The following is a 20,755-nucleotide window of genomic DNA, read 5'->3' on the forward strand; positions in this document are numbered from 1 at the left end:
CCAGCAATACGTTGTAACACACCACGGAGGTTAGCGACAAGCACTCACTGCTGTAACACAGCAACATTTGCACCCGATACACCCAACAGCAGTAGAAAAGAAGCACAAAAACCACAATCACTGGTGCAGCGCTACGTTAAGAGCGTCTTGCCCAATGCTTGTCACTTACAATAGAAGTCATGACACCACCACGCCGCTCTGCCTGAACAATGTCCAGTGTTGTTTCTGTTCGGGACCTTGTTAATTCACACTATGACACTAGAGCTACTTATCCCACACCTGAGATGACGACGAATGGTTGGCACCACGGACCCTACAGAAAACTGCATCAACATGTGAAGAGATTACTGGGATCATTCTTCTCACTCATCTCATGACAACTAAAGCGAGGGTCTCCACAATCTGTTCTGAGGAGCTGTCATTCTTGATTTACCTGAGGACAAGTCAGTGCATATGCTCGCCTCAATCTTTTTTCACCTTGCTTACTGTGGTAACTGATTGCTCCGTAAAGGGGCGCTCACATTAGCGGGAAAACGCGCAACGCCGGGCGTTTCCCGCGTGCCGCTTCCCACCCAAGCCGGTTTTTCTCCCGCGGACAGCCTGCTCTGCCGTCCCGCGGAGCGATGGGTTCGGTACCTATTTTTCCCGTGCCGGTGACAGAACAGCCAATGGGCGCCGACCGTGAACCGTGACGTCGGTCCCAGTTCAGTGACCCCGTCGGCGGAGGCGGAGGCTGCGCGCGTCCGGCCGGCCGGGCACTCGGCGGCTGCTTTGCCAGGGCGACGGGAGGGGAGCTAGCAAGGTGCGCTTTCCAGTCTTCTCTAGTGTCACGTGACTATCCCCTTCTCTTTCTGCTCGTTCGGGTCCTCCCTCAGCGCCTCCTCTCTCCACATTCCAAGACAACCGCAGCGAGAAAACGCGCGTAGTGTGAGCGTCATTCCGAGGAGCTGCGAGGCAGCGTCGACGTTGACGCTGTGCCGGCGCGGGAAGCTTCCCGCTAGTGTGAGTGCGCCTTAACTGTTCAACATTGCTTCATCGTACTGTTATTATAATTAATTAGGGGAATTTTTTTTTGAGGGGGGGGGGGGCTCAACATATAAGGGCAGAGACAAGAGGCACCTCGGCATTTTTTTTCCCAGAGCCCCTGTCACATCCAACGGCCAAAATGCTTAAAATGCCCTAAACTAACGAGAAAAAAATGAGATGCGTTAAGAAGAAAGTGGCAAGGAAAAGGAAAGGCTGAGAAGTGGAGACCCACCTGAGTGCCTCCCGGAGCTCCCGCTCCCTCTCACGCTCCCGTTCCCGCACCCAGTCACGCTCGGGAGACTCAGAACGGGCTTTGGAGGAAGCCCTGTCGGACCGCGAGGAGGGTGGCTGCGACGACGAAGCCAGCTGCGTCGACTCGGACTTGGACTCGTTGCCACGGGTCGACTCGTGGTCCCGGTCCCGGTCTCGGTCCCGGTCCCGGCTCGACTTCTCCTCAGCCCTGCTGCTGCTCTCCTCCTTGACCAGGTCCCGTGAGCGCTCCCTGTCACGATTGCTGCGCGAGGACCGCTCGACGCTTCGCTCTCGGTCGCGACGCTCCTTGCGCTCTCGCCGCCGTTCCCGCTCTCGGTCGCGGTCTTCCTCCTGCTGTTTCTGGAAGCAAACCAAAACAGACGGCGACCGGGCGCTTCAAGCCATGCACCTCAGCAATCGTTCGCGCTTGTTGCTCTCGAAAGTGAGGGAGAAGACACATCCAAACAGGTTATGTGAAACTGTTCTTGGCATTATTACCCAACAACCTAGCCAGCGCGGCTAATCCCTGCCTGTTTCCAGGCCAGCAGCCAATTTAAATCGGAGTTACAAATAAGGAAACAGCCTAGACTAGAAGGCCTGCCATGCGCTAATACAAAGTCGGTCATGCACTCTCAATCCTAGATAATGCAGCCGCATACGTTCTTCCATTTCATTCTACTTGTTCTATGTGCATTAGGCCAGCAGCAAGCGTATGCGCGAGATATCGATATGCAATGTACATAATGATGTCTCGCGATAAGATTCTGAATAACACATTGAAAAGATTATTATTCCTCGCCTGTTCTGAATCTGCAGAGGCTTCTTATTTATGCTCTTCACTCGATGCCCCAAAATTTTGAAGCTGCTAACGGTTTCAGCTACAAAGGCCACAGCCTATTAAGTGTGCAGTGCCATAACCAAGCTGCATTCAAACTTCTCGTTTTCTTGTAGAGGCTTTGGAACGGCAGGATTGCAAACTAGACTCATGGGCAAAGTCACAGCAGTGACTGCTGACTGGCAGCGCTAGGTTGTACATTTTCATGGCATAAAATGATTTTGCTCCCTGAATGAAAGAGCTAGCAAATAAAACAATAACAGCGCAGACTTGAATGTAGTGCGATATCAGATTGTGCCCCTTGTACAGATGATTACACATACTATGAAGCTTCCACGGTAATTAAGCATAGCTTGCTATCGTTGCGTTGCATGCAGTTTGCTGACTGTGAAAGACAGAGTTAATGAAAACGTTAAGGACCTAACACATCTCATGGAACTGTCCGAGTGGCAGTAAACAATACCTTCAGCATAACTGCAGGTTGCATTTTTTTTTTCTCACAGGTTACTAGAATTTCCTGGTGTCCTCCAACAGGAGACTGTATAGCTACAACGAAGCTACAAAAAAAGCTACAGTCCCTGCAATATTGCAACACAAAGCTAAAGTCTAAAGTCACAGCAAGAACAAAACAAATGAGCGCCACCTGCTGCTTTTCGAGAGGAACCTAACGACAATTTTAGGGGAAAACAAAAAAAAACTCACCAATGCACACCTAAACAAAATATACAATGCAGTGATCAAGGCTACACTGCTGCACACGAGAAACTGCGATGAAGCAAGCACCACGACTACGGCCGCAGGCAACGCACACAGGTAAACGACTCGCCTGAGTGAGACCCAGCACAACAGGTGGGAAGCAGGGGTGGCCGGTTTCTTTCTGTTTTTAACCTTTTGCATGAGATGCCAAGAAGCACACACCAGCGAAATCAGTTAAAGAAACCAGATTCTTGGCTCCCGCCGAAAAACATGCATTCCAGAACAACACACACAGAATTTGTACAAGAAAAAAAAATTTAGCTTATAAGCACAAATGCAAGCCCACGTTCTTCCAATTTCTGCCCCAGCCCATCCCTTTTCCCCAATGTTTTTTGTCACAAAAATAAGCACATGTGCACATCTGAAGTGAGCACCACAGTTTTTAAAAGTTTGCCATACCAAGCACGCAGAATTTTATAATTTATCACATCTCCACAATTTCACAGCAAACCAAAAAACACAGCAAAACCAAAACAGATAAACAACTGCATACAACTGCAATGATATAAGTTGCATACCACAAGTAACAGTGATAAATCAATCTGATGCAACTTACAAAATAATCACTGACCAAAAATAAACTCACAATAAGTCAATATGACATCCTTAGGATCTTTATCAAGGAAGGCCCGATTGAAGCAAAAAAAGATGCCACGAATAATATACCTCAGTAACTGTAAGTGTGTTTTACTGCTATGATTATTTCCTCAAGTACAGAAGCCTTAAAACCGAACAATTAACTTATGTCTACAAAGTTTTGTAACTTCTGACTACAAGGGTCAACCCAATGTGCTTTCCATGTGTTGAACAGTCAAAATACATTAAAAGCTATGCTTGAAAATGAGTATTAAATGTTTTAAGAGAGTCAAGATTTTCGCTGATACCGTTTTGCATCATACATGCTCAAGCATTCCGAAGTTGGTCATCGTAACAATGTGCATCGTCTACAAAGAAGCAGCAAATAAAAATGGTGACAGCCCATTTGCTCACGATATTCTCTTTCAAACCGCAGAAGTATGGCGTGCATCCTCTTGACCTTGCATGAACGTTGGGCAGGTGCTTTACTACCAATAAAGACAAGTTTAAAGGGGAAAAAAAGTCTGCTATTGATACATTAGTAGCCGGAACAAGCTGCAGAGAGAGCCCCACTCATGGTTCAAGCACCATCAATTAGTATGATGTGCCATCATTACATGTAGCATGTCACAGTCACAGAGCAGCAATGGCAAAGTCCACACAACATGTATGCGTTTGACCTTAACATAGCATGACGCCATCACATGCATTTTTGAGTCCGAAATGAGATATCGCACAATGTGAAACGAGATGATGTGGCCTCAAGCAAATGAAGTTCAAATTTTGTCTGTGTCCTTACAAATCACATGCAAAGAAAGGAATGTATGAAGGAATAAAAAAGCCATTCCTCCTCCCCCTATTTTATCCATTCAAACTCCCGTCACAGACAAAATTTAATGTGTCCAGTTTTAAAAAAGCCCTGCACGTCATTTGGGGGAGCAAGAAGTGGCATTAATGTACCTTAAATATGAAAACATACATGGCACCTGCCGGACATGTGACGCATGTGACATGTGATGCACAAGACATGCAATGGGGCTGATATGCGATGAATGTGTTGTGACAGCGCTCAGCCACAGCAATTGCATGAAGCAGAGTTTGTGGTGCCTTAACGCGAGTGATGAGAATTTTACGCACTTAGTGCAGGTTTCTTTCCTTTTTTTTTTGAGAGAAGGCATGTTGGTGTTCCAAGAAGAACCGCTCGCGGCAACAACCACCCGCAACACAATAATAAGCTACACGTAAAATCGGTGTTAAAAGAAGACAGATAAACCCTCCCTGGATACTGTTTCTGCATGTAAAGTCTTCATAGCTCCACAGATTGAATGTTACACTGCTGTCCTTCCTTCTATATGAAATACAATGGGACTTGTAAAAACGTTTCTCCTTCCACAACTGCCAGCCAGTTTTGCACTGAAACTTCAAATGCCAGGGCAGGATTTAATAATGCATAATCTGGCACAGCAACAAACGCTGGCGTGATGTGTATGTAAGGGACAAACAGCTCCCGCCAAAGGCAACAAACAAGGGAGGCTGTTGTGAACTGATGGTGATAAATGGCATTCTGGTCATGAAATCGCAAAATACATGAAATTTTGTTCTTGTACTTGGCATGGATGAGAGCTTCTTTTTTTTCCTAAGCAAAAACAGGGAGTAATGTAATGAACTGTGGAATTACATCGAATCCACCACCCAGCAGCAACTACACATTAAATTTTTGCGCAAACAAGCAAGCAATTCATGAAGGAGAAACATGAATAGGCGTGTTCACAAGTGACACAAGGCACACACTTTTGTAACTATGAGCAGCGTACAATGCAAACAGCTCGAACATTGTGGTGAGCACACTAACTACTCGCACTAAAGTCAGCACAGCTGCACACGCTGCGTGCGCTTGCAACATGCGAGTCCGCACCACGGCCGCACATGTTCCAACGCCTGTGTGGCAAAGATCCGAGATGCCGCAGATGGCGCTGCCAGCAATAGGCACAGCAAACATGGCGTGTCTCTCACTCACCAACGAACAAAAACACGAGAAGGAGGAGCGCAGCTGGAATCTGGTTGGTCGTTTGCCGCCGCACAATGTTTTGAGAGCTGCTGCCATTGGAATCTTCCTCTTAAACGGCCAGAGTGACTTACCCATCTCGGCAACAACCGCGGTGGTGTGGCCTATGGGTCCTTTTTTTTTTCTCTAACCGCACGTAGCGCATGAGCCAAGAAAAGGACGAAAGAGCTCACCTGCTTCCAGCCGCCGCCGCCGCCCAGTACACAATCGGATAAAGCCTTACAAGACGGGAGAGGAGGTGAATGCAAAAAAAAAAACAAGAAAAAGGAAAGCATGCAAGAATCCAAATGGCGATCACTTAACTGTCATTGCTGGCAGTGGCATCCAGGAAGACATTCGCCCCATGATGACACGCACACACACAAGCACACAAGTGCAGCTTTTTTGAAAAACAAGGTGCTCCAGGATGAGTTTGTAGTCCCATCAAATGAGCCTTTCATCTCCACGAAGCTGAAACTGCACTGAACCTCACCAACAGAATCGATTCAAGGACGCTGTTACATGCTTCAATTCGATGCATACCATTTCGGTGGACCTCTTATCTACTAGATAATAGATATATAACTGTTGAAGCATGCTGCAGTTTTAAAATGCTTCGGCGATATTGCAAAGTGAACAGATAAATCCCACATGAGCAGGGAAATCCGACGCTATCAAGCTCAATACTGAATTAATGACTAAATAATGCCGAACAGTGGCAAAATAAACCCTCAAACAAAATTTATAGAAAGAGTACACAAAGTGGTTACCAAAAACAGCGATAACACACAAAATGCTTATAAATTACGGGCAAACTGCCACTGTCTGCACTACATAGATGCACTCGGTCTGGAGCCAAGCTGTACATGCCGACTACCGATGTAAATTCACAGATTTCACGCGTTTAGTCATTTTTCCTGCCAATTTCCTCCGATCAAGCTCGAGAGTTGCAATCACAACTGACCAAGAGCATAAACAAAACAGGACAGGAGCTGAGCCCATCTGAAGATGGCTGGCTATCACTGATCTGTGCTGACTCAACTCAAGGCACAAGCTCAAGGTACACATGCGATGGATGTTTTATGGTCAATGTTAACCCATTTGCTTCTGACGCTTCAAAATAATCGCTTGAAATAAGCATCAACAGATGGCACCACATGCTTCGCTGCTAATTTTTGGATAGTTATCGTCTTACCAGATGACACTAGTTGCTCATTAGTTTTGAAATATACTGCAAAAAAAAACTTTTCCTCTCTGCTTTTTTTTTTTAATTCTGACCATGGAGCCAGGGGAAATCAAATTCAGGGGCACTGAAATTCATGCGCTGCTTTTTGGCAGTGAGGGGGACATGCACTAGAAATACTGAACCTATAGATGAAACTGAAAGCTGTGAGTGTGACTTCATCCACAAGGTGAAGATTATTACTCGTCTCTGAACCTGGCACTACAGGCATAGCTTGGGCTCTGGCTTAGAAATCCGGAAGTTTGAATGGAAATATTCGTGAATGTAATGTATTTGAGTGTTTATGCAAGCTATATATTCTACCAAAAAGCAAATAAAAGGGAATGTGCTACACCGAGAAGAAACTATCTCGTCGAGAAGAAACTATCTCGTCAAAAAGATCGTTCATGTGGCTGTGTGGCTCGGTGCATACTGCGTGACTAGCGATCGCGACGTCGGCGATGTGAGTGCAGCACTTAGTGCTCGATGGTGCGGTTCCGGCTCGCGCGTATCATCCATCGAGGCGAGGGAGAGAGTTTGGAACATCCGAAATTCCGCACATCGTACACAATGCACTCTGGCTGGGGAATTTCGCAAATTCATATCAACCATGTTCACATCACAGAGATTCTATTGTACCTCCAAATGACAGCATAGCGGAAAAGCATTATTAAAACATTTAGTGTACAATCGCTTCGCACTTCCCACACCTGACTGTTTCAAGATTTTTCACGAAGAAATATTTTACTTGCTCTAGACTTGAGAGCCGAATAAATCAAAAATTTCTCGCATGTAACATTTTCAGTCATTGAAAATTATTCTGTTCTGGTGCTTTTTAAAGGGACACTGAGGAGAAATTGAAGTTGGCTTGTATCGATAGAATAGCAGCTCCTGATCACAAAAACGCCACTCTTACTGAAAACAAGGCTCTTGTAATGTAGAAAATAGCAAGAACCAAAATACAGGTATCGCCGCCACAGGCCAATCTCGCAAGTACAAGCGTGATGACTTCCTAGGACAAGAGGCGCCACCTTGGAGGAGTTCTCCTTAGTCCATGGATGTCGCGAATCTCTGAGGCTGGCAAAGGAAGGTTGCGCACCGAACCGCCAGCGGTCAGAAATCACGGAGTCTGCGTTTACGTCACGTGTCACGTCACTCCGTTCTGAGAAGTCATAAGAGCTGCCGTGGCGTCATAAGAGTTCCCCGAGTTTGAATCAGAGTGGCGGGAAAAACTTTTTCATCTTCGAATCCAAATTTCTTTGAAATAAATGCATCTTTCGCGCCCGGACAAGCGGCAACGAAGCCATGAAATGCCGAACTCTCAGATTTTGCTAAGAATAAAAAATTGATAGAGTTCTCCTCAGTGTCCCTTTAAGCTCTTCTCCAATGCCATCAGCAACACCATGCTTATGGTGACCAGCTGTAACCCTGACAACAACGAATTACCAGAACCTCTGTGGTGTTCTATTGTTCAGTCGCTTCTTCTCCCTATCATCCGAAACAGTAGCATGACAGGGGCCGCTGAATCATGACAAGAACATTAATTGTATCGCCGCACAATTTAAAGGCTAGCTGAACTTTTATAACCACGAACAATTAATGTTAACTGCAGCCAAACTGCTGTTGCAGTAGCCAGCGAGTTTCATACAGGCCAAGCTGATGTGCTTAAAAGATGGTAAGCCCAATGGTGCATTTTTTCTTGCAAAAGCTAGATGCCTCGTTCACATAGCTGTCCCTTTGTGACAAGCCTGTATCCATGTGCCAGCCAATCATAAACTGCATGTATCTGTTTAATGGCCGATCATCAACTGCCTGCATCCGCATGCTGGGCAATAATTAAATGGACCAACAACTGACCAGAATGTGTTATGAAATTATGGTGGAAATGAAAATGTCTTGACTCATATTGTAACAATCAAGCACTGTAATATCTAAGAAGCAAGGATTTATAACTTTAATATGGTAGTGAAAATTGCATAAAATAAGCTAATGTGACATCTTACGGTGAAACCTTGCCATTATCGGTGTATCCCACCACATGACCTCCTCTTGGTAAAATACCGTACTACCATACGTTAAGTGCCTCATGTTTTTTTTCTTTTCAGAAGTGTTTGTCATTATTTATTATACTAGTTTAATTTCTCGACTGTGCCCTTTGATGAAAAGCAACTCACTTTGCATTTCCTATCAAGTGCTTTGAACTTTTGTCACAAGATGGCACCACAGTGTTTTTCATTTTTTGGTTAAAGCACTAACCATGGTCCGCTGAAACTGCCATCAACGAGGGGTGCATCACTGTGTCAAACCATTATAAGATGTAGAAACCCAAATGCATGCTATGCTGCACTACAACTGTCTATTTACTGTCTGGCAGCTGGGGCTATACTTTTGCCAGCGTGCAATCACTACTGCGCTTACTGATCATGGTTTCTAGCATAGGAATACATAAAAGCAGAGGCATCCACTGATCGAAGAATTCTTCGTAAAAATCTTCTAAAACACTCCTTACAAAACGGTAGCTGATTTGAGGACCTTGGACACCACGTTTTCCACTGCACTGAAAAACATATCTCCTATGCAGCTAAAAGCCTCATGAACTCAACCCCATGACTCGACCAAACCACAGTTTTACAGAGACAAACACTGTTATTAATGTTTTCTTCTAATGTGCAAGATAAAAAAAAAATAAAGAATACTCAAAGCTCACCCACTGCTCAGCAATAGTTATTGCAGCACATGCAACTGCCTAAAAATGCAAAGTTTGGTAAGATGGCCAAAGGCCAATGCTGCTGAGACCACCCATAGTCTGATGCACAAGTATATTACATGCAGTAAAGCTATATGTAATTTTTTTTTTAAATCTCTCAGAATCCAAGCTCAACGTACGCAAAATTGAAACCAAAAAGCTTATTCTACAAGCTTGTCCCCCACAATAATAAAAAGGAAAAATACCTAGTATGCACTCTAAACTAAAAGCACGAAAACCAATAAGAAGAAATAATGTTTGTACTGGCCTCAACACTTGCAGAAGACCATGTGAATACTGGGGACATCAAGTTCCATTCAAATGTATGCACATAGCTGTATGCACCCTAGTAACTAATTTGCTGCTGTTAAAAGTATGAGTGAGTGTCCTTAGCGTCTCACTAGATGTGTTAAATTCGAAGAACATGCAAATTATTACACCTCCATACAGATACAGATGGCGAGGATGTTAGAGCAAATATCATGCCATGCAATGGGCCCTAACTTAATACTAGATTAGAGAAGATCATTGAAGACAAGAGAAACTCACTACAGGATCGGAGAGATTTTCCACTAAAAGTAGGAAGAAAAAGAAAACACAACTTAAAGTCAAATTAATTAAAATTAATTAAATTAATTAAAAGTCAAATTAAGTCAATTTAAGTGCTCGTATCTCTAGTTGAAAAAAAAAAACAGCACCAAAAATGTGGCTGTATGCTTCTTTTTGCACTGCGTGTGATTTCCCCCAACTGGCACTTCCTACACGAATGGCATACTTCTACTACTATAATTCACTTCAGACAATGATAAATGATAATCAGTGGCACACTGTCACAGGCCTCAAACTAATAAAATACCTAACAGCATAAGCGTTACAAAAAGCAACTTCAACAACCTTCTTTCCCGTAAGGACTTGCATGAATTTGCACTGCACTACTATAGCTTCCTTCTATTTTTTTACAATATTTTTTACAAGATGAATTAGCCATGTTAGAGGCCCAGTCAGAGCCGAAAATGTTTTTCTATTTGCTGTAATGAAAAGCTGAGCCACAGACAGGGAGGCAGTCTCTACCGAGACGAAAGCTATGGCACAGTTAAAAGTATGCCAGTCCTCCAGCACAGAACTGAGACAGTTAACCAAAATGTCATGATACAAGGCTACTAGTTGCCCACACAAATTTTTCCTCAGCAACAAGCCTGTAACCACATGCTGGCCAATCATTACTGCTTACATCCACATGGTGGCTGATCATCAGCTGCCTGCACCCACATGCTGACCAATCATTAATTGCCTGCATCTGTGTGCTTGCCAATCATTAGCTAGCTGCATCCGCTTGCTGGCCAATCGTCAACTACCTGTATCTGCTTGCTCATCAACCTGTATCCACATGCTGGGCAAACACTAAATGCCCACATCCACTTGCTGACTAATTATCAACTGCCTACATCTGCAAGCAGACCAATCAGTCACTGCCTGCATCAGAGTGCGGGCCCATCATTATTTCTTCCAATCACTTGCTGATCAATCATTAACTGCCTGCATCCACATGCTGGCCATCATTATTTGCCCGCATCCGCTTTCTGGAAAATTCTTCACAGCCCGCATCAACTTGCCAGCCAATCATCAGCTGCCTACATCAACTTGCTGGCCGATCACTAGCTGCCTGAATTCACTTGCAGGCCAACCGTTCACTGCTGCATTAGGCGACCAATACGTCACATGCTACAAGGCTCCCTTGATGGCACTCTTACTCTGAGGCTACAGGAAACTAAGAAATAGGGATCTTACTCTCTAAGGCTTACCCATTTCCTCACAACCCTGCTGCTAATGCCTTATCCCATATCCTGGTTGCCTATCTTGCATGTAATGGCATCTGTCACCTTCAACATGTTAGAAAACTAGGTGCCGCCATGCCCACTCTTCAACTTTTCAATATAGCACGAGTGACACTTTACATCTATGATGCAACATAATGGCGTTCTTTTGCATGTGCCACCAACTTCACAAGCGTGAACTCCCATGCACTCACATGCAGGCCTGCCAACATGCTAGCTAATTAACCAGAAGAACAAAACCCAAGTGCAAAAAACTTGAGAGAATGCGTGCAGCAAGCACACACGATGGGATGGTGCTCACTGAAACCAGAAGGATAACCATGCATACATAGCCAAAACTGAATGACTACTTCAGCGCGTTTTGAAGAAATCCTCACACGCCATGTCGTCTAAGACAACTAATTTTGGGTTTCTCAGCACTGCCCCTAACAGTTGTGTCATTGCAAATGCCACATGAGAACCGTGACTACAGGTTACAGAACAATCGAGATTTCCTTCAAATGCCCTTGCCTGCACACCACTCTTAAATGCGTTCTGAACACTTAGTACATGAAGATAGAAGTTCTTCGCAACAATGAGCCAAAACTCAACCTATGTGCTGTCATCAAAACAAAACAAATTGTGTAGCAATACTTCACTGACACTGCCCTTTGGGACAAGCTTGCAGAAAAGCCCACTGGGGTGCCTAGATATTTTCACTGATTCCAAATAAGGAATGACTGCTACGCGACTAAGAGTGGGCCTTCAGAGTAAAATTCAAAGCTGACAATGAGCACTAATGAACTTCTGAGAAAACAGGAAATTTTGGAAAGGGCATCATGCTTCCAAGAGAGCATTAAAAAGCAAGTTTCAGAGTTTTGGCCAATGCAATTAAGAGTGAATATTTAAGACTGGAAGCAAACTACACAAACTACAATGATGTTTGTGAAAATAAAAAAGAACTGAAGCCCAATGTTTTGTGAGCCCAACGTGTGGACCAGCGAAGCAAGAGAACAGTCTAGTCGCAAACCACTAAAACCCTTGCCCTGATGCAGTGTGAAAAAAATAAAGAGAGAGAGAGAGAGTCCAGAGAACCCAATGCGGCCGTCACCTCACTGTAGCAGAGAAGGAGAAAGCCGAGACACCTGCTCAGCAAAACAGTCAAGCCGAACAGCACTTCACCTCCACACCGGATGCCAGCAAATGTGAGTCGTGCGAGGTGTCCGAGTAGTCCCCAATGGCGAGCGAGGAAATGACCGGAAAGTGAGTCACGTGAGAGCCCGAGGCACTCTGGTACGACGCTATTTTCACGCTCAGCCCTTCGGCGGAAGCCAACGACGATGATGGCGACGCGCTAGCCTGCCTGGCAGCCACCTTGCGCCGCAAGCGCTGAACAAAGCTTCCTGTCGAGGAGGGAGCACGCATGGAGGAAGGCAGGGACAGGAAGTCAAAACGTCTCACCGGCCAAGCCAACAACACTCAGCAAACAGAGAGGACTAGGAAACATATCGCCACCTTTGCCCTGCTACACTGGCTACATTAGCTTCACGGATGTTAAAACCATTTGAACTCCTTTTAAGCTGATAAAACAACTGACACAAGCATTTCAGTCAGAATGAGTTGCCATCAAATTTAGTTCCACAAAGACGAACATCACCCTCCCAACACTCGGCAGGCTCGAAAGCAAAGCAGCAACAGAACGCGTTTCCCACTCTATGATGTACACCTTCATACAGCCAAGTGCAACTCTCACTGACAAAGGCAGCACAAGCCCCCAGTTCAACTAGCAGAGAGAGATCAGTGCAAGCAATTTATACCTCACAAGACCAACCCACACCAGAAAACCACATTAGCCAGGCACAACAAGAAAGACGCATGGCATAACCAGCTCCACAACAAACAGCGCTAAACAACTAGCATGAGCATAACACGAACAGTAACACAGGACACAAACAGGCTCCCATCGGAGAGATGAGCAAAGCAGGTAGCAGGAGGGCGCACTTACCCCAAGAGTTCACGGTCAGACCGAGATCAGTGGGCTGCACGTTCCAACACCATTACAGTTTGGCAATGACACACAGAAAAAGAAAAGAAAAAATGCATCTCAACAAAATGGGGCGATGCACATCCCCAATCCCACCCCAAAGACTGCGGCAAAAAGTGGAGGAGGGGCAGGGCAGGCAGAGAAGTCTGTCCACTGCCAAGAAGCAAGACACGCACACATGGAGATCACGCGTCTGGCAAGGAAGTGTTGCTCGCCTTTTAGATGGAAGCGGTTTTTCTTCGCCAGCAGCCCTAAAACAAGGGGTCGGCTACCACAGTGGTCACTGCTGCTTTGGGTTCTAAGCGCAAGACAGCAGCAGTGCTTATGCGGGGGGTGCGGGAAAGAAAAACAGGCAATCACTCACAATCCAAGTCCGATGACCACCGAAGAGGGACCGAGGCCAGCGGCCACCCCGGTCTCGAAGACCACTCTCTCCACAACGGTGGCGAGAGGTGGACAGTGACAAAGAAGGAGGAGCAGGAGGGAAGAAGGCACACGCCGCAGGTTGCGCGCGTGTTGGTTGTGTATATATATATGTATATATATACTTATGCAGAGACGGGATAAGCAATACTCACCGGGGGTCATCGTCCTAGCTACAATTTCTAGGCCTGACACAGTCTCAAACGAGAGTAGTAGTAGCACACGCTGTGGCAGTTGGCCTGGTGATTGGGGGAATCGCAACAAGGGTGCCACTTAGGCGAAGAAGACGCCGACACTCTCCGCACACACCGCTTGAAATTGCACCCCCCACCCCACCCCCAACACATCCTCGCACCCCTCTCCTGCCACTACTCCCCAGCCCCCTTCCAATGTTCATGAAGGTTAAACCCCACAGCCAAGCCTTCAGTTTCCTTTCTGAAGGCTCATGTTTGTGTTCAATGCAAAACAAGAGGATAACTACTTGAAAGGTGTCCAAAGCGCACTGCCTAAACGCTAATGCGAAAAAAAAAAGTTCGAAGTAACTGAAAAGTGTGTTAGCCACAAAGTGCTCCTCCAACTTCTCTCTTATCTTTTAAGCACTTGAAAAAGGAAGAGGTAGAAAGCTAGAGAGAGGAACAAAAAGAAAGAAGACAACTGGTTTTTATGCTAGCATGCCTAGCTCGACAACAGGCAGATAGAGAACAAATAAAGGAGGATAGCTTTGCGAGAGAAATGAGTCTACATTTATAGAAATATATTCCCCGATTCATGAACTTAAATCATATCAAATGATTCTGAAAGAGCTCTGGCACTCTAATACAGGAAGAATAACAAATAGAGGAATGATAAAATAAAAAAAGAACACTCATGCAAGAGAAACAAGTAGAAACCAAGTCAACAGGTGTAAATTTGGCAAAGAGAGCAGGAAATAAAGGAAACACACACACACATGTGCAGAGGAACGCAACTGTGTAGTGTATGCGAAATTAAAAAAAGGGTTAAAAAAAAAGGGAAGGACGCGGCTCAAATCAAAAGACACGTGGTTTAACGAGGGTAGAGCGAAATTCATTGCATACCTTGTACGTGTCCCGGAATTTGTCGATTTCCCTCGTGATTAAGTTCCGCTTGTCTTCTTCAATGTCCATTTCATCCAGTTCTTGCATCAGACGATGCTGCAAAAGAAACAAAATGCAGCCGACGTCCAAAGGCAATGCATTGGACATACCATTCCAATGCCACAAGCGAGCACAAACAGGAAGCAAGGCGTATCACTACAGTCGAACCTCGTTATAACGAAGTAGCATCGGGACCGTAAATCAGTTCGTTATATCCGATATTCGTTGTAACAGTAGACATAAATATCGGCTGTGACAAATTCGTAATTTGGCTCGCGCAAATATTCTAGACACTAAAATGCATTATATACTTGGCTTTGAACCCACTACAAACGTGGTAATCCTTACCTGTCTCCTTGTGGCATTCAATCAAAATAGGCCGGAATATGGGAAGGTTGACATGACTGTTCTTACGTCGCCGCGCACGTGAAAGTGCGTGGCGCGAAACGACTGCACCATGTGTCTGCGCATAGGCGACTTGGTGTAGAGAGAGGAACTCGAGTGAGACACAGCGGGAACCATCGCGCCTGCGTGCTCTGCCGAAGCGCGATTGGTGGCCCCGAGAGGGACCGTTGAAAAAAAAAAGCTGCCAAAGCAGCTTTGAGAGAAGAGGAGGAGAGGGGGCGTTGGGCGAGAAGAGAAGGAGGAGAGGCGGCGTTGGGCGAGGAGACATATGCAACGCCAGCCCGGGATCAGCCAAACAGGTTTGCATTCGTTCATTTGAAGAAAGATGTTATCTTCGTCTGGTGGCTTTTCACAGCGCTGCGCAGAATGAAGTTTTCTACATTGTCCATGCTCAAGAGGGCCTTTTCTACGTCAGCAGTTTTCGTCGTCGGGAGTTTTTCCAAATATCCTTTCAGCCTCCTGGCCATGTCCGCGGCATCCGCACTGCTCATCGTTGGTTCATCCCGTTCACTCTCACCGCTGTCGCTGCTGCTGTCATCCTCGGGCAACAAAACGCGATCCACAATTTCTTGATCCGTCAGCTCGGGCGCCACGGCCAAGTTCTCATCGGCCGAAACGAAATCGTCGAATTCGACGCCTGGGACTGCCAGCCGATCCCAAGTTCTGTCCAGCTCTGCCTGGTCTTCGGGCTGCACTTCTTCTTCGTCGGCAGGCAGAACAAAACCGGCATCCGCGAAACAGTTCCTTATTGTCGACTGCCTCACCTCATTCCACGACCCGTACAACATTTCGAGTGTCGTCTTGATGTTTATTGTTGTCGATCTATGTCGATCGATGTCAAACACCAGTTGCGTCACCAAACGCTTCCTATAATTGCACTTAAGCGAACGAATAATGCCTTTGTCTAAAGGCTGCAAAGCAGAAGTTGCGTTCGGTGGCAAAAACTGCAAGCGAACTGCCTTCAGCACGATCGAAACTTTATGCGCCGCACAGTTGTCCAAAAGCAACAGGACCTTCCTGTGCTGCCTCTCCATGTCCTGGTCGAACGCTCTCAGCCAGTCCTCGAAAAGCTTGGTCGTCATCCACGCTTTTTTGTTCGACGTGTATTGAACCTGCAAATTCCGGACGCCTTTCAGGCACCTCGGATGTGCCGACTTGCCGATGACGGTGAGCCGTCTTTTGTCGGAGCCGTCCATGTTCACGGCAACGACGACAGTCACCCGGTCTTTGTTTTTCTTGCCCCCATGGCAGGTCTCGTTCTTCATCGCCAGTGACCGCTCTGGCAACAACTTGAAAAACACGCCGGTTTCGTCGACGTTGTATACGTCGCACTCGTCGTACTCCTGGAGCAGAGGACGAAAATTCTCCAGCCACATTTGACATGTCTCCATGTCGACAGCGGACCCTTCGCCAGACAAAGTGTGGCACGCGATCTCGTGCCTATCTTTGAAACGTTGCAGCCAACCGCTGCTTGCACAGAAATCGTCATGCCCCAGTACGCAGGCCAGGCTGTGGGCCTTCCGTTGAAGAAGTGCTCCCGACACCGGCAAATTTCGCGCCCTCACATCTTTAAACCAAGAAAGCAAAGCCGCTTCCACGTCCGGGTGATGGCAAGGCCTAACTCGTTTACGGTCGGCTTTTATGGCGTCCTCGGTGTTGCCCTCAATCTTCTTTCTAGTGGCCAAAATGGTGGATAACGTACTTGGAGGAACGCCGAATTCCGAAGCAATATCCTTTTTCTTGCGGCCACTGTCCACAGCTCTCAGTATCTGCAGCTTTGTCTGGAGCGAGATCGCTTTCCTCTTCGATGCCATTTCGAGCGCTGCAACAACAAGACTGGCCGCTGTGCTGATGTCAGAACGCCGGCCTCAAAGTTGCCAATGTTGCTGCGCTTGCCTTTCTTTACTGCTGGACAAGTGGCGCCGCCTTTCGGCCCTCTGTCATGTCATGAGCTTTCAGAGTTTTCGCGCTCTGTTCACAGGTGGCGCGACCATCCAAACGCGATTTTTGTGCCAGACGGCAAAACTTTTTCAAACGATAAAAAAAAAAATTCAGCTGTGTATCGGCCTTCGATTTTCATTTTGGTTTTTGTTTTTTATGCTACTTTCAAGTTCTGAGCCTCGTGTAAACCAAATATTTCTTCGTTACAGCCGATATCGCGGCGGATCTCGCGTTTTCGGTTTCGTTATAAAAGAATAAATGTCACTGAAATGAAGCATGACCAACCAAAATTCGTAATTAGTTTGCTATAACCGATAATTCGCTATATCAGTGTTCGTTATAACGAGGTTCGACTGTATAAGACAAGTTTATGAGCCGGAAACCCTCAATGGGCCATTGTCTGGAGTGCAGGATTAGCTAGAGATTAAATTAGGTTCTGAAAGGGGGTTTGCGCACAAATAAAACGGGGATGGAGTTCACGGTGGGTGACACAAAATGGCAACAACTGAGTAACATCATCAAAGTGGGGCAGATCAGTAAAAATACACAAAATGTTGCTCATAAGAGACCTCTAACAAAAGACAAAAACTGCTCTCCAGTTGAAGTATGTTACAGCAAAAGCTTGTTAATTTGAACTTCAAGAGGCCGGAAAAAATGTTCGAATTAGCGAATTACTTTAAAAAAATTTACAACAGCAGCTTGCATCACGGTAAATTATTTTGGTGAAAGACCGAGCAATGGTTGCCTACTTCTGAGATGAGAGCAGCCAAACAATGACTATCTGTCACAATTCCATGAGAGCTTTATTGAGGCAATAATGTAAGGAGCATCAAAACAGAACTCCTTCCAAGTGCCAAGAGCTTCTCCAACATCCTTCACGGTGCACCGCAGTAGAGCTGCCACCTGCCGACCGAGGCTTCAAACGGATACGTATACAAATTACACATTAAAACCTCTTCAAGAAACCCAGTATAAGAACCCCTGTTATTGAGCATGATTTGCTCACCGCCCCTTTTCTTCAGCACAGGATATGGTCCTCAGCATGCATGTAGAAGGTACAAATGCCATGACACCGTGTCTTGAGATATCAAATGAAAAAGAGAGAAATATGGAGAGAGGAGGGCTCACATTTTTGCTAGACCTGTACTCCCGTTCCGGCTCGGGGCTCGTGCGTCGAGCGTTACGTGGCGATCTTGCGGCTGCTGGAAGGGAGAACAGCAGTGGCACATAGTAAGCACCAGGTCACGATGCATACCTAGAAGGTAATTTAACATTCCAAAGTGATACACAGGCTGTGAGGGACGCCGCAGTGAAGGGCTCCGTATTTATTCTTTTAGACCACGTGGGTTCCTTAAGCAGGGAAGCTAGTCTTATAAAAAATGTTTGCTAATGCAGTCACAATAACGAAATTTTCAAGGAACATGTATTTTTGCGTGCTGATTCTATGCAAAACAAGTCTTTGTGCTTCTTACATAATATTGTTATGCAACTTTTTGCCAAGAGCTTTCAATAAATTTTGCTGCAAGAAATTTGCTAGAACACATGCCGGTGGTTTGTCTTTACATCAAGATATGCAATAAGGGCACAATTATTATCCTGCCTATCATAGAAGTTGGGTTACTGGGTTTTGAATTTGCCAGTTCACAAACGAGAAGAAAAACTTGGCATTCGTGACGATCTCAAAATCCTATAACTCACATTCTATAACAGGCAGGATGATAAATTTACCGTTTTTGCATAGCTTGACGTCAAGAGAAACCAATGGCATGCAATCTGACAAGTTCCCTGCAGCAGAATTTCTTTCAAACTCTCAGCATAACATATACCATAAGTGCACAAGAACTTGTTGGACATAAAATTAAATTAGATATTTGGAATCAGCATGCAAAAATACATGCTAACCGAAGATTTCGTAATTGTGCCTTTATTCATAAAAATCTTTTTCCAAGACCCTCTTCACCCATTAATGCGCCCTAACACCACACAGCACATGGGACACTTCGCCACCATCGAAATACAGCCGGCGTAGCCAGGATCGAGCCCAAGAACCTAAGATCAGCAGCCTAACGCCAAAGCCAGTGAACCACAGCGGCGGATCAAAAAGCTGAAAGGTTCATGGGTGCACCGATGCCAACACGCAAAAACAGGCCAGGATGGCATAAACACTTGTCTTTTGTAATGGCAAGTCAGGCCCATGGAGCCGTGCTCACTGTAACGCCAGTGACACAACTGCTGCCTCTACAAGTGACAATGCGGACCATCCCGACACTGAAGGGCACAGCCTAGGCTGAATTTACACCTCTCAAACTTTTAACTGGTTCACTGCACACTACTATACTCACCGAAGGAGCATATGCGAGGAGCTCATTTAGATTTCTTTTTCGGTTTACCAATACTAACCCCCTAATTTCAAATGCATTTTTCAGCATACATAACTAGCCAACAGCATTTCGTGCATTTTTCAGCATACATAACTAGCCAACAGCATTTCGTGGCCCCAGATGAAGACAGTGGGATGGTACAACAAACTGGAGTGAAAAAGCCCTGATCAGAAAGCTGCCTCATTCCTTTTCAACAAGGTGAATACAGCATACTTCATGTAAACATACATTCTCAACACAAGTCGGGAAAATGATAAATTGGCCTTCCTTTACTTTACTAAAAGCTCCTTTACAACAACAGCAAAAGAAAAAAAGCTCACCGCCACCACCTCTGTCGCCTTCTCGTTCTCGTTCCCGCTCTCGTTCTCGCTCGCGGTCGCTGGCCCTGTTGAGCTCACTGGCGTGCGAGCGCAACAGGTGGAGGATGGACTCTCGGGTGTCCCTGTCCTGGCGCCAAGTTGCCTCATCTATGTCATCTGTCGCCTGCGGCTTGGCTTCGGAGGCGGCACCGTCTGAGGATGAGGCCGCATCCGTTCCACCCGGCTGCTGTTGCTGCTGCTGTGGCTGCTGCTGTGATGAAGAGGTCTTCTTGCTTGCCTTGTACTCGTCCAGCTTTTCCTTGGTCTTGGCATCCACTTTCACCTACCAGGACAGCACCAAGGCAAAACGACCAAATGCCATTCAATGTTCGTGTCACACAGCCGTTTTGATGGCCCTCGAACCAAGAGTCTATCAACTCATTGACAGATTGACAGCTGCTACAACACGGTCGGTTTCAACAAGCCACCGAGTCAATAGTTTGCCGAATCAATGGCACAGATCAATACTCCATCAAGGTTTCGAGGGCCTCCATGGAGCACTACCAGCTAAACAAGGAGGAATAAGAAGAAAGAAAATATTATTCAATTTACGCTACACATTATTTCTGCATAAATGAAAAATGCTAGAGATACGCAACAGAGTGTAGAATATATAGATGTCAGTCACAAAACCACCCTATGACTGCTTGCACAAGTGCACCAGTGAATAGGTACACAAGTGATCTGATTTTAAAATAGACTCGAGAGCACCTCAAAATATAAGCACCTTATTATTCAACTTTTCAGGTTAAACTTTTGGGATGACAGCTTGTATGTGTCAAACCATTGGTGATGATATTGGCACAAGTGCTAAGT

General features: G+C 45.7%; 1 protein-coding gene and 1 long non-coding RNA gene across 3 annotated transcripts in view; both read right to left on the reverse strand.

Moving 5' to 3' along the window:
* Positions 1 to 20,755, reverse strand: part of LOC144133427 (RNA-binding protein 25-like) — a 49,442-nt gene that overhangs the window by 18,169 nt on the left and 10,518 nt on the right. Inside the window, exons 8-11 of one of the 2 annotated variants that reach the window (XM_077666521.1) lie at positions 19,901 to 20,222; positions 18,328 to 18,398; positions 14,815 to 14,910; positions 1,259 to 1,638 (exon numbers count right to left, since the gene is read on the reverse strand). In XM_077666521.1, the coding sequence (XP_077522647.1) occupies positions 1,259 to 1,638; positions 14,815 to 14,910; positions 18,328 to 18,398; positions 19,901 to 20,222 (869 nt within the window). Of the gene's footprint in view, positions 1 to 1,258; positions 1,639 to 14,814; positions 14,911 to 18,327; positions 18,402 to 19,900; positions 20,223 to 20,755 lie in introns of both variants that reach the window. The other variant, XM_077666520.1, reaches the window with a different exon arrangement.
* LOC144133428 (uncharacterized) lies at positions 4,612 to 12,833 on the reverse strand. Its single transcript, XR_013315050.1, has 2 exons — positions 12,454 to 12,833; positions 4,612 to 10,029 (listed from the first exon to the last, which is right to left on the reverse strand). It is a non-coding gene; the product is annotated as an uncharacterized LOC144133428 (long non-coding RNA).

This window comes from Amblyomma americanum, chromosome 5 (genome assembly GCF_052857255.1).
Source record: "Amblyomma americanum isolate KBUSLIRL-KWMA chromosome 5, ASM5285725v1, whole genome shotgun sequence".
Classification (NCBI taxonomy): domain Eukaryota; kingdom Metazoa; phylum Arthropoda; class Arachnida; order Ixodida; family Ixodidae; genus Amblyomma; species Amblyomma americanum.